Source organism: Oncorhynchus keta, chromosome 17, assembly GCF_023373465.1.
Source record: "Oncorhynchus keta strain PuntledgeMale-10-30-2019 chromosome 17, Oket_V2, whole genome shotgun sequence".
NCBI classification, from domain to species: Eukaryota; Metazoa; Chordata; class Actinopteri; order Salmoniformes; family Salmonidae; genus Oncorhynchus; species Oncorhynchus keta.
The window spans coordinates 33636741-33650600 of NC_068437.1; the positions used below are offsets into that span (position 1 = coordinate 33636741).

The 13860-nt window shown below is 42.6% G+C and overlaps 1 protein-coding gene across 4 annotated transcripts in view; it reads right to left on the reverse strand.

Annotated features, from left to right (window-relative positions):
• LOC118395988 (tripartite motif-containing protein 44-like) overlaps nucleotides 1-13860 on the reverse strand; it is a 137830-nt gene that overhangs the window by 19221 nt on the left and 104749 nt on the right. For 3 of the 4 annotated variants that reach the window (XM_052465963.1, XM_052465964.1, XM_052465961.1), the window contains exon 6: nucleotides 6657-6779. In XM_052465963.1, the coding sequence (XP_052321923.1) occupies nucleotides 6674-6779 (106 nt within the window). In that variant the 3' untranslated portion in view covers nucleotides 6657-6673. Of the gene's footprint in view, nucleotides 1-4403; nucleotides 5324-6656; nucleotides 6780-13860 lie in introns of those variants that run through there. The other variant, XM_035790113.2, reaches the window with a different exon arrangement.

The window sequence follows — 13860 nt, forward strand, 5'->3', positions numbered from 1 at the left end:
GGTAAGAGCTGAAGTGGACATGGGTTAACGGTCAAGCAGACAGGGGTAGGAGCTGAAGTGGACATGGGGTAACGGTCAAGCAGACAGGGGTAAGAGCTGAAGTGGACATGGGGTAATGGTCAAGCAGACGGGGTAAGAGCTGAAGTGGACATGGGGTAACGGTCAAGCGGACAGGGGGTAAGAGCTGAAGTGGACATGGGGTAATGGTCAAGCAGACAGAGGGTAAGAGCTGAAGTCGACATGGGGTAATGGTCAAGCGGACAGGGGTAAGAGCTGAAGTGGACATGGGGTAACGGTCAAGCGGACAGGGGGTAAGAGCTGAAGTGGACATGGGGTAACGGTCAAGCAGACAGGGGGTAAGAGCTGAAGTGGACATGGGGAAACGGTTAAGCAGACAGGGGGTAAGAGCTGAAGTGGACATGGGGTAACGGTTAAGCAGACAGGGGGTAAGAGCTGAAGTGGACATGGGGTAACGGTCAAGCGGTAAGAGCTGAAGTGGACATGGGGTAACGGTTAAGCAGACAGGGGGTAAGAGCTGAAGTGGACATGGGGTAATGGTTAAGCAGACAGGGGGTAAGAGCTGAAGTGGACATGGGGTAATGGTCAAGCAGACTGGGGGTAAGAGCTGAAGTGGACATGGGGTAACGGTCAAGCGGTAAGAGCTGAAGTGGACATGGTTTAATGGTCAAGCGGACAGGGGGTAAGAGCTGAAGTGGACATGGGGTAACGGTTAAGCAGACAGGGGGTAAGAGCTGAAGTGGACATGGTTTAACGGTCAAGCGGACAGGGGGTAAGGTTTGAAGCGGGCAGGGGGTAACGGTCATGTGGTGGCACCGGAGGTGTCCTGGGCTCTGGGATAATGAGGGCTGTCGCTAAAGGCTTAGTGTTCACGCCTGACTTACCTCAACCCTGACTAGAACACAGAGAGGAGAGAGAGGGAGGAGATAGGTGGAGAGGACAGGGTGGGAGAGAGGAAAGTGATTATAACCAGTTGAAGCTAGGGGGGCGCTATTTCATTATTGGATAAAAAAACGTGCCCGTTTTAAGCGCAATATTCTGTCACAAAAAGATGCTCAACTATGCTTATAATTGCCAGCTTTGGAAAGAAAACACTCTGACGTTTTCAATACTGCAAAGATATTATCTGTGGGTGCCCCAGAACTGATCTTACAGGCGAAACCAAGATGCAACTTCAAACAGGAAATGAGCAGGATTTTTGAGGCTCTGTTTTCCATTGTCTCCTTATATGGCTGTGAAAGCGCCACGAATTAGCCTGCCCTTTCTATCGTTTCTCCAAGTTGTCTGCAGCATTGTGACATATTTGTAGGCATATCATTGGAAGATTGGCCATAAGAGACTACATTTACCAGGGGTCCGCCCAGTGTCCTTTGTTGAAATTGTTGCTTAATCTCCAAGGTGCTCGCATTCATCCATGTGATTGAGACAGAGAGGAGACTTCCAGGAATGATATATCATGAAGAGATATGTGAAAAACACCTTGAGGATTGATTCTAAACAACGTTTACCATGTTTCAGTCGATATTAGGGAGTTAATGTGGAAGAAAGTTTGGCGTTTGGATGAATGAATTTTCGTTTTTTTTTGGTAGCCAAACATGACGCAGAAAACGGACCGATTTCTCCTGCACAACTAATCTTTCAGGAAAACTGAACATTTGCTATTTAACTGAGAGTCTCCTCATTGAAAACGCTAAATGCTAATGCTAAATGCTAAATGCTAATGCTAAACGCTAAATGCTAAATGCTAGTTTGCTATGGTTGAGAAGCATATTTTGAAAATCTGAGATGACAGTGTTGTTAACAAAAGGCTAAGCTTGAGAGCAAATAGATTCATTTCATTTCATTTGCGATTTTCATGAATAGTTAACGTTGCGTTATGGTAATGAGCTTGAGGCTGTATTCACGATCCCGGATCCGGGATGGCTCGACGCAAGAAGATAAGAAGGGGCTGCATTTAAGTGCCTTTTTGTGAGGAAGGGTAGAGTGGACAGGAGAGTAGAGGGAGGGACGGGAGGAGAGGGAGGGGGAAGGCCTTTGATCACCCAGAGATGAATTACCAGCTCGTATCCACGGCTCCTGGGCCCCAACTCCACAAAGCATTCTGGGAAAAGGTTCTGGTTGGATTAGAGTACAATACACAGACTCCAACCAAACCCCTACTCTCTATGTCCCTGGTACACACACACACATACACACATACACGCACCTTACTTAATGTCTTTGTTCCCTCACCCTGCCTTTTTTCATTAGAGTCAACAGTGAGGAATGTGGGCCCGTGACACACAGAGCCATACATACACACAGAGACACACACATAAAGAAGAGGTGATGCCAAACTCCATTCACGCCCACACAGAGAGAAGCAGAGCCACAGTGAGAGAGAGACATAGAGACAAAGGGAGAAAGGGACAGAGAGACACAGGGACAGAGAGACAGGGACAGAGAGAGACAGGGACAGAGAGACACAGGGACAGAGAGAAACAGAGACAGAGAGACACAGAGACAGTGAGACACAGTGACAGAGAGACACAGTGACAGAGAGAGAGAGCAACAGAGCCATGTTGTTAGCAGGATCTAGACAATGATGTGTGAATAGTTAAACTGCATGTTCATAACCTTTCTTTGTGAAAAATCCAAAATATTCAGGCAGCCAAACTATTCTCAGAGTCTGTAGGCCTGAAGAGTGACTCACTCAACCACAAGAACAAGCATTAACAGACATAATCAACTCAGCTAGCACATGAAGTTCTGAGAACTGAATGTTTCAAAGAGCTTGGTGTTAGCGTGTTTGTCCTATGGTTCTGGAAATGGTGCAGGATACCCAGTTAGCACATAACGTTCTGAGAACCATATGTTTCTGAGGTGGTAATTTCAGTACTTCAGCATCAGCACGTTTTCTACAGGTTTCCTCGTGGTTCTATTTAAAGTCAAGTTCTCTGAATGTTTAGAGAATGTTAAGAAACAATGTTCTTCTGTGGAAATGTAATTATTCAGCATAACGTTTCATGCAGGTTTCCTCATTGTTCTATTTAAAGTCATGTTCTCAGAACATTCAGAAAAATGAGAAACACAAGAAAACATTCATGTTCAACGAACGTTCTAGGAATGCTATTTAAAAACATGTACATTGCGTTCTCAGCCTCAACTCTCTATCTTCTATCTTGTTAAGTGTGTTCAGGTGTGTTGGCCACACCCTAATTGGCCAAACCCGATCTTAATGAGTGCTTGTTTCCTTCGAAATGGGGTCTGTTTGAATAGACTAAAATGAACAGCTTTGTATGAATTAAAAAAACACATGGCATGCTAGCTCCATCCTTGTGCCGCAGTGGACTAATTCCATGGAGAGAGCAGAAGATCATAGGTTTGAATCTCAATCTTACTGATGCTGTGCCACAATAAAAAAGTGTTTGCATGATTAATGTCTAAGGAACAAAGCAGTGTAAATAAACGTCTTATTGAAACATGTTCTCAGAACAATATTTATTTACCTTCAAATAACCTAGAATTTCTGATCTCAGAACGTTATTAAAAACATCCCAGGAAAACTTTCGGGGAAAAATAATAAAACATTCTTATAACCTCCCAGAACAGGTGACATTTTCATTTCCATTCTCAGAACATTCAGGTAACTTGTGGCTTCATTCCCAGAACCAATGGAAAACCAACTTCAAGGAACCAAATGTGCTAGCTGGGAATAGATCTGAATAGTGGGAAAGGGTGTAATTCAAAATATGTTTAATCTTTCTTTGTTGAGAGTCAATAGTTTAGGTGCTGTAGCTGGCTGCAGAACTCCCCATGCATGCCTGCGTTTACAGTGACTGAGGACCAAGGAAAAATGTCTGGAAGAATTTCAATGGGTCCGAATATTTACATTTCTGAACCAATGGCTTAGATGCTGCAGTTGTCTGCAACATTCCCATAGAGTCCACACTGACTGAAGAGGAAGGACAGGTCCTGAAGCATTCAAACAATAGGTCCAACTGTAGGAATGCTCATTTATAATCTCTCTCAGAGACTAAACAACTAGAACATTGGATATGCATGGTACATTTATAATATTAATTTTGGAAGGAAAAAAATATATGTTTTAGATCCCTAATGCAGGGGAGTTAGTGTGAGTGTTGGCCGGTGGTGTTTTTCTCCCTCCCTCCCTCCCCCTCCTTCCCAGCCGCCTCTCGCAGAGGAAGGAAATGTGAGCGTGAAATAAGGCCGGCTTTGATCTTCCCTAATCCTCAGAGGAGAGGCCTACCTCAGCTCCCTTGGAGAAACGGGTGGACCAAACATTAGACTTCTGGAAAGATGTGTGTGTGTGTGTGTGTGTGTGTGTGTGTGTGTGTGTGTGTGTGTGTGTGTGTGTGTGTGTGTGTGTGTGTGTGTGTGTGTGTGGTGGGCTGTAGGAATATGCTCCAATCTACTCCAACATTTTCATGGGGCTACAAACTGCCACTGCAGTACAATAATAATCAGGCTGGATTTAGGATTGTGGAGGGGATAGATGGTATAAAGAGGTGCATCAAACCCATCCACCAGAAGGTTTCATTGGGCCATAAACTGCCTGCCAGGGCATTTTAAAGACCACCACCAGTCAGCATATCACATAAATGTCAGCCGGTGGCAGAGGAAGCTGGCCTCTCTCTTTGTTTCCATGCTGATCATTTAATTGAGAAAGTCTCATTAAATAGTGCTGCCAGTGGCAGCTTGTGCACAGATACATGCTGAGGCTGAACTTTCACCAGAAGAACAATTAACATGACTGGGCGCTCATTTAATCAGAAGGGTATTTTATCATATCTTTATGAGAACCCATACATCATGGTTACAATCAGAGCCTGTTTGCTTCAATGTCCTTGCTTTGGTACTGAGGTGGGCACAGAGGAAATGCAGCGCTCTAATTGGCTGTGATCTATGAACCAAAACACATATAATCAAATAACTAGGGCCCTGAGTGTTTTCTGACCATGTGACATCACCAGTCAAGCCCTGCATGGGGGGGTCCTGTGGTCCGGAAAATATTCTGGCCCTACGGATAACCATTACAACAGAGACAGGAGACAGGAAGGAGGAGAGAAGGGTTTGTTACTTCTTTTTTGGTGCACTTAACTTCTTTGCAACAGCGCTCTGAATACAGCAAGGCCTTAATTGAAGCGTAATGTGAATAAATAGAAATATGTCTCCAGTATTTCTCAGGGATGAACTGGTCATCTTTTCCTCTCCTCCTCAGTGGGCCAGATGAGATGAGCGGAGTGCGTCTGCATGCATATCTCCACCATCTGTTTGCCTGCTACGCTATCAGCCAACCAGGACCCTGTTTAGATAGAGAGCAGCCCAGCACCAGGCTCATTAGAAACATTGTTAGAGAGTGAACTTCGCAAGAGGTTCCTGCTGTTGAAAGGGTGTGGGTGTGACTATGCCACCCACAGGCAAGGCTCGAAGAAGGACTGAAGAAATTGCAGAGCCCTGGGACACACACATTCACTCAGTCAGTCAAACTCATTCCCCAGGCATCCAGCACTCTGAGGGGTGTCACAAAATAGAAACAGATTCATTCCGTCACCCATAGACAAACCCTTATGGGCCTCTCTCTAGAAGAGACATATCAAACAGAAAGCAGAAATGATTATGTGGTATGTCACCTTATAGTAAAGAGTGGAAAAACATTTGGCCCTTCTGACATCACATGTATGATCTATGTTTGTATTGAGAATACAGCCTTGAAGAGCAAAACCTCCTATTTCCCAACTAGCCTTGGGAAAGTTCTTATCATCCAGCACTGATGGCACATACAGCCTCCCCCTTAAAGCTTCCTTACTCATAGTGTCCCCATTCTTTACTTTCACTCCCCACACTGGCAAACCACCACCCTTTCAAAGTTTATTTTGCTGTCATCTCCCTGTCTCTCGCTCCATCTCCTCCTCCCTCTCTCACTCTTCCCAGAATGAGTCATTCTGTGTCTAGACTGTTACCTCTGCCATTCCTCCAGCTCCTCACACCCTGCCTTCACACTGTCTGTCCCTCTCTCACTCACACCTAATACTTGTTTATTTCTGTTCCCTCTCTCTTTCTAACACTTTCTCAGTTCCAGTGCAAAAATACAGTCTCTACATACAGGCCTGCATGTACAGTGCCCTCTTTAATTATTGGGACAGTGAAACATTTTTTTTTATTTTGGCTCTATACTCCAAACAAATTGAAATCAAATCAAACAATGACTATGAGGTTAAAGTGCAGACTGCCGGCCTTAATTTGAGGGTATTTTCATCCATGTCAGGTGAACCGTTTCTAAATTACAGCACTTTATGTACATAGTCCACCCATTTTAGGGAACAAAAAGTATTGGGACAAATTCACTTACATGTGTATTAAAGTAGGAAACGCAATGATTACATCAAGCTTGTGAATCTACAAACTTGTTGGATGCATTTGCTGCTTGTTTTGTTTGTGTTTCAGGGCAGTTTTTTTAGATGTAACTCGACCGGATAAATAGCTGTCTTCTGGACTATGTGGGGCTCCGGTCAAAACTAGTGCACTATATGAGACTGGGTATTGCTCTATATCAGGAATAATGTGTAGGGAGCACACACAACCATGGCCAGACTATGTATACAGTATATTTCCTGCCTGCATGCAGCTGTGCTTACCAGGGTGGATGGATTCATCAAGCCAGATGCAGATTGCTCAGCTCAGTGGGTGAATGCTTATCCATCAGTGGTTTGTTTACCAGAGTCTCTTCCTCAGTCATCCCAGCATCACTGTTGCTGCTCCTAGCAGAGAATCAGCAGTGGTTATCATCAGGACATCTACAGACATATACATGTAAACGTTTTATCATCATCACCCAAATCCAATTAGGATCCACTTTTTTATCCGCCCGGCATCTTGATTAACCGGTTGCCATGGGAAGAGTGAAAGAGAGAAAGAGAGAGCAGAGTACCAGGATGATGTACAGTAGGAGTGAGTGGGTGGAGAGGCTCAAGGACCGAAAATAATAATATATGACGGATAACAACAACAGGACAAGATCAACCCAAGGTGAGACAAGGGTGAGACAATGTTGGACACATGCTATTTCATTGCTCAGCATTTAGTTGACACTCATTATGCGTAAAATGACTGTGACAATTTACATTTTCAAGAAAGCTTGATATTATACAGCTTGAAGTTTTATATTCCTGTATTTCAATCGGAAAGCCAATTGGAGCCACTCAATAGGGAAAGAAAATTACTGCATAATTTCAACTCTGTGAGACAGCATTTAAGTCTTAACAGGGTCATTATATCTTAGAAGTCACTTTAAAACCACTCCATTTCTGCTCACTTAGCAGATGCTCTTTACCAGTGTGACTGAGTATAATTCCATCCCAGTCATCCTGAATCTCAAGTAAGAGCAGAATGGTTTAAGTGACTGAAGAACCCTCCTCCCCAAGTTTGTTTTATTCACTGCTTTAGCACACTCTGCCAACCCAGATGTCCTAGCCATGTCTGAATCCTGGCTTAGGGGGACCACCAAAAACCCACAAACTTCCATCCCTAACTATAACATTTTCCGACAAGATAGAACTGCCAAAGGGTGCGGAGTGGAAATCTACTGTATAGATAGCCTGCAGAATTCTGTCATACTATCCAGGTCTGTGCCCAAAGAATTCGAGTTTCTACTTCTAAAAATACACCTTTCCAGATACAAGTATCTCACCATTGCCACTTGCTATAGACCACCCTCTGCCTCCAGCTGTGCCCTGAACACCATATTGATATTGATTGCCCCCCATCTATCTTCAGAGCTCGTGCTGCTAGGTGACCTAAACTGGGACAGGCTTAACACCCCGGCCAATCTACAATCTAAGCATGATGCCCTCTATCTCACACAAATTATCAATTAACCTACCAGGTACAACCCCAAATCCGTAAACACGGGCACCCTCATAGATATCATCCTAACCAGCTTGCCCTCCAAATACATCTCTGCTCTCTTCAACCAAGATCTCAGATATCACTGCCTCATTGCCTGCACCGTAATGGGTCGGCGGTCAAACGACCACTCCTCATCACTGTCAAAAGTAGACCTTTCTAATCGACCCGGGTATCCTGGAAATTTGGAAGAAATCCTGGAAGGATATTGACCTCATCCGGTCAGTAGACGATGCCTAGCTTTTTCAAACAGAAATTTGCATCCTGTAGCACAAACTCAAAAAGGTTCTGGGACACTGTAAAGTCCATGGAGAATAAGAGCACCTCCTCCCAGTTGCCCACTGCACTGAGGCTAGAAAACATTGTCATCACCGATAAATGCACTATAAATGACAATTTCTAGAAGCATTTTTCTACAGCGGGCCATGCTTTCCACCTGGCTACCACTACCCCGGTCAACTGCCCTGTACCCCCCATAGCAACTTGCCCAAGCCTCCCCATTTCTCCTTTTCCCAAATCCATATAGCTGATGTTCTGAAAGAGCTGCAAAATCTGGACCTCTACAAATCAGCCATGCTAGACAATCTGGACCCTTTCTTTCTAAAGTTATCTGCCAAAATTGTTGCAACCCCTATTACTAGCTTGTTCAACCTCTCTTCCGTGTCGTCTGAGATTCCCAAAGATTGGAAAGCCGCTGCGGTCATCCCCCTCTTCAAAGGGGGGGCACTCTTGACCCAAACTGCTACAGACCTATATATATATCCTACCCTGCCTTTCTAAGGTCTTCGAAAGCCAAGTCAACAAACAGATTACCGACCATTTTGAATCCCAACGCACCTGGTTTCAGAGCTGGTCATGGGTACACCTCAGCCACGCCCAAGGTCCTAAACGATATCTTAACCGCTATGGATAAGAAACAATACTGTACAGCCATATTCATTGACCTGGCCAAGGCTTTCGACTCTGTCAATCACCACATCGGCAGACTCGATACACTTGGTTTCTCAAATGACTGCCTCGTCTGGTTTAACAACTTTTGCTCTGATAGAGCTCAGTGTGTCAAATCGGAGGGACTGTTGTCCGGACCTGGCAGTCTCTATGGGGATGCCACAGGGTTCAATTCTCAGGCCGACTCTCTTCTCTGTATACATCAATGATGTTGCTCTTGCTGCTGGTGATTCCCTGATTCAGCTATATATGCCATTTAGCAGATGCTTTTATCCAAAGCGACTTACAGTCATGTGTGCATACATTCTACGTATGGGTGGTCCCGGGAATCGAACCCACTACCCTGGCGTTACAAGCGCCATGCTCTACCAACTGAGCTACAGAAGGACCAGACTGTTTACAGACAGATTATTTCACTTATAATTCACTGTATCTCAATTCCAGTGGGTCAGAAGTGTACATACATTAAGTTGACTGTGCCTTTAAAGAGCTTGGAAAATTCCAGAAAATTATGTCATGGCTTTAGAAGCTTTTGAAAGGCTAATTGACATCACTTGAGTCAATTGGAGGTGTACCCGTGGATGTATTTCAAGGCCTACCTTAAAACGCAGTGCCTCTTTGCTTGACATCATGGGAAAATCAAAAGAAATCAGCCAAGACCTCAGAAAAAAATTGTAGACCTACAAAAATCTTGTTCCGCCTTGGCAGCAATTTCAAAACACCTGAAAGTACCACATTCATCTGTACAAACAATAGTATGCAAGTACAAACACCATGGGACTATGCAGGCGGTCTACCGCTCAGGAAGGAGACACATTCTGTCCCCTAGAGAACATACTTTGGTCCAAATCAATCCCACAACAGCAAAGGACCTTGTGAAGATGCTGGAGGAAACAAGTACAAAAGTATCTATATCCACAGTAAAATGGACATAACCTGAAAGGTCGCTCAGCAAGGAAGAAGCGACTGCTCCAAAACCACCATAAAAAAGCCAGACTATGGTTTGCAACTGCACATGGAGACAAAGATCATACTTTTTGGAGAAATGTCCTCTGGTCTGATGAAACAAAAATAGAACTGTTTGGCCATAATGACCATTGTTATGTTTGGAGAAAAAAGGGGGACGGCTTGCAAGCCGAAGAACACTGTCCCAACCGTGAAGCACGGGGGTGGCAGCATCATGTTGTGGGGGTGCTTTGCATTCAGGAGGGACTGGTGCACACCACAAAATAGATGACATCATGAGGTAGGAAAATTACTTGGATATATTCAGGAAGTTAAAGTTTGTTTGCAAATAGGTCTTCCAAATGAACAATGACCCCAAGGACACATCCAAAGTTGTGGAAAAATGGTTTAAGGACAACGAAGTCAAGGTGTTGCAGTGGCCATCACAAAGCCCTGTCCTCAATCCTATAGAACATTTGTGGGCAGAACTGAAAAAGAGTGTGCGAGCAAGGAGGCCTACAAACCTGACTCCGTTACACCAGCTTTGTCAGGAGGAATGGGCCTCTTCCATTTAACAACAATACCGAACTGTTTCAATACGCAGAAGCAATATACCTAATCTTACCTGTTTCAATACGCAGAGGCAATATACCTAATCTTACCTGTTTCAATACGCAGAGGCAATATACCTAATCTTACCTGTTTCAATACGCAGAGGCAATATACCTGATCTTACCTGTTTCAATACGCAGAGGCAATATACCTGATCTTACCTGTTTCAATACGCTGAGGCAATATACCTGATCTTACCTGTTTCAATACGTTGAGGCAATATACCTAATCTTACCTGTTTCAATACGCAGAGGCAATATACCTAATCTTACCTGTTTCAATACGCAGAGGCAATATACCTAATCTTACCTGTTTCAATACGCAGAGGCAATATACCTAATCTTACCTGTTTCAATACGCAGAGGCAATATACCTAATCTTACCTGTTTCAATACGCAGAGGCAATATACCTGATCTTACCTGTTTCAATACGCTGAGGCAATATACCTGATCTTACCTGTTTCAATACGCAGAGGCAATATACCTGATCTTACCTGTTTCAATACGCAGAGACAATATACCTGATCTTTCCTGTGCACATAGTGATCTCTTGCTTTTAGGTAGGTTATACATAATATTTCTCTCACATACAAATTCATCCTTAATCAAACAAAAGCTTCTCAATTTGGGTTTATGATTAATCTCCTCCCTCCATTTCTTTCATATTGTATCAACAGTTAAAAAAATATATATCTATATCTCCCTTAATTTGGTTTTCATACAGATGTTCACAGTCAGAATGTTGAAAAGGTCAGACATTTCAGTTGCCCAGGCTCCCCCTATAGATAGATCCCATTGAAAAATCTTTCTAGCTATTCTGGTAGTTGGCATATCCAATAATCTATTCCAGTCTCACCATACACACCTTCCATCTCACGTCACTGGATTCCCAGCCCATGTCCCCAGTTATTGCAAATATAGGTGCAAACTTGTGGACACCTTAAAAGTAATGTACTGCTCTGTTATGGACATGTTCCTTTTTTAGGTACCTCTTAGCACCCCACACTCCTGCTGAATAGTCCAGGACAGGGCACACGCATGTCTGATACAGTTTGGAATATGTTGCATAACCAATATCTTTGAGTGTTTTTGTTTTTCCTTTAACTCCCCCAAGAGCTCTACTTGATGAGTCGGCCAGGTCAGATGTTGCGTATAGAAGGGTAATATGTTCATCAATAAAAATACCAAATATTTATAAATGCTAGTAAACTCAAGAATGTCTTCACCAAAACAAAACTGAAAAACAGTTTCTGTTTTTTTGTCTGGTTAATAATGATGAGTCTCCATCTTTTACACCAATTTACTGCACATAATAACATGGTCTGCAGGTCCTGTTCAGTTTCTGCCATCTAAATAATATCAGCAGCATATAAAAGGATACTTAGCATATCATCATATCTTACTCCAATATTTAACTGTTTAATAATAATTTATAAAATAATTTATAAACAAAGCAAACAAAGTCGGTGATAAGGATAAGGGTTTTTACACCCGAGGGTGTGGGAAACCAATCTGTACGATATTAATTCAAACGCACACAAGCAATTGGTGCTTTGTAAAGAGACTGGATTGCGTGATAAAATTTCCCACCAACCCCTGTTTTTAACAAACTACAGGCTAGAAGATCCCTATTTACAAAATGAAAGCTTTCTGGAAATCAATGAAAGATGCAAAGTAGTCTACTGTTCGTGTAATCTATTACTGATTACTGTACAGACCGAGAACGTATGATCTATACAGGCTCTGGATTTACCAAAACCAGAATGTTCTTCCACCAGAATGTAATCAGCCTGTTAAGGATGGATGAATATCATTTATAAAACGTAAACCTCTATAGGTCAGTGGCACTTTTGTGTAATTTCTTTTGAAGATTTGGGAATGGGATTAACAATAGACTTATAGCAAGTGGATGGCAGTACACTGTACTCAAAACAAATTTGGAGCAAATCATACAGAATGAGAATGTATTTAGGGTATTTTAAAACCTCATTGGGCAGTTCATCAATGCCAAACGCTTTCCCATGTTTTGCAGTGTCAATCACCTTCTCAACTTCTGCCACAGACAGCTCCTCATTTAAATACAGGTTACATATATAAGAGGGTTGTATTTTCCATGTGCCACATTTTCGTTACCTGAGAATAAACTAGCAAACCCCTTCTCCCACTCCTTAAGTACCTGTGTAATATCAGTGTTCAGCCCCCCCTGCTCTTCCCTGACTTCCATTGCAATTTTCTTATGTTGTTTTGGTCCTAACTTGTTTATCTGGCTCCAAAACTGTTGAGTACTTCTTGTCTGCATCTCCTCAAGGTGTTTTAACTGCCCTCTCTGATATCTCAGTTTAAATAGACGCAGTCCTTTCTCAAACACATGCTGTTTTTTCTTAAGTTAATTCCAAAACACTGTTCTCTTATATTCTTATCTTTACACTGTAAAAACAAGTACTCAGCCTTGTGCATTACTGACCATAGATCCCTTAACTCATCATTCCAATAAGGCTCGTTCAGCTTGTAAACGTTCCTGGACTAGAGGTGTATTCTTTATTCACATGTTTCCCCATTTCAGAATATATAATATAAAAAAAATGTCATATCACAAATGTTGTTTCTTGGCATCTTTCCAGTTTCAATGAGTTCCACCAGAGCTCTACATGCCATTTCAGAACATAAAAAGTCATTTGGCACATTTCTTTTCTTACATTTATGCCTATGCAGGATATGTATATTTTGCCCCGTGTGATGCACAGTAATACCTGGTTGAGAAAGTTTGTGGCCAACAGAAAAGATCATAAATAAAAGAGAATGATCAGGGAGTCTACTTTTTTCCCCAATTAAGTCAAAACATCCATGCTCTTCAACCATCTGTGTAGGAGATAACACCTTCAATTCCAAACACCTGTCCACCTGCTTTTCATTTGTCAGATATGGATGTAAAGTTATTGCTTAAGGGGCATATCCTTCCATTAATGAGTCCTGAAGGAATTCAAACAGGGTTTCCCCATGATGATTAACAAAGTCATCCAAAGCAACACGTGATGGAATATCATCAAAATCATTTATATAGTCATCTAACCTCCCAATTCCACTGTTAAGATCCCGCATATGTAAATAGCATCTGCTTCTGTATATAGGTATACTTGACTTAACGAATGACAATAGGAGGATGCATCTCTTCCCCATGTGGACTGTTCAGGTGGCAAATAGTATGAAAACCCAACAAAACAATATTCTGACTCCCTATGTTCAAAGCGCAAACCTAATATGACTTTATCGATAATTTCAATTTTATATGCTTTCATCATATCAGACTTAACACATATTCCCACTTCTGCAGAGCCCCTGGGGGCTTTCACATGAGTGTTCCTGTGTAACGGTTTTCTTGTGTCGAAGGAGAGGAGGACCAAAATGCAGCGTTGTTGAAATTCATGTTTGTTT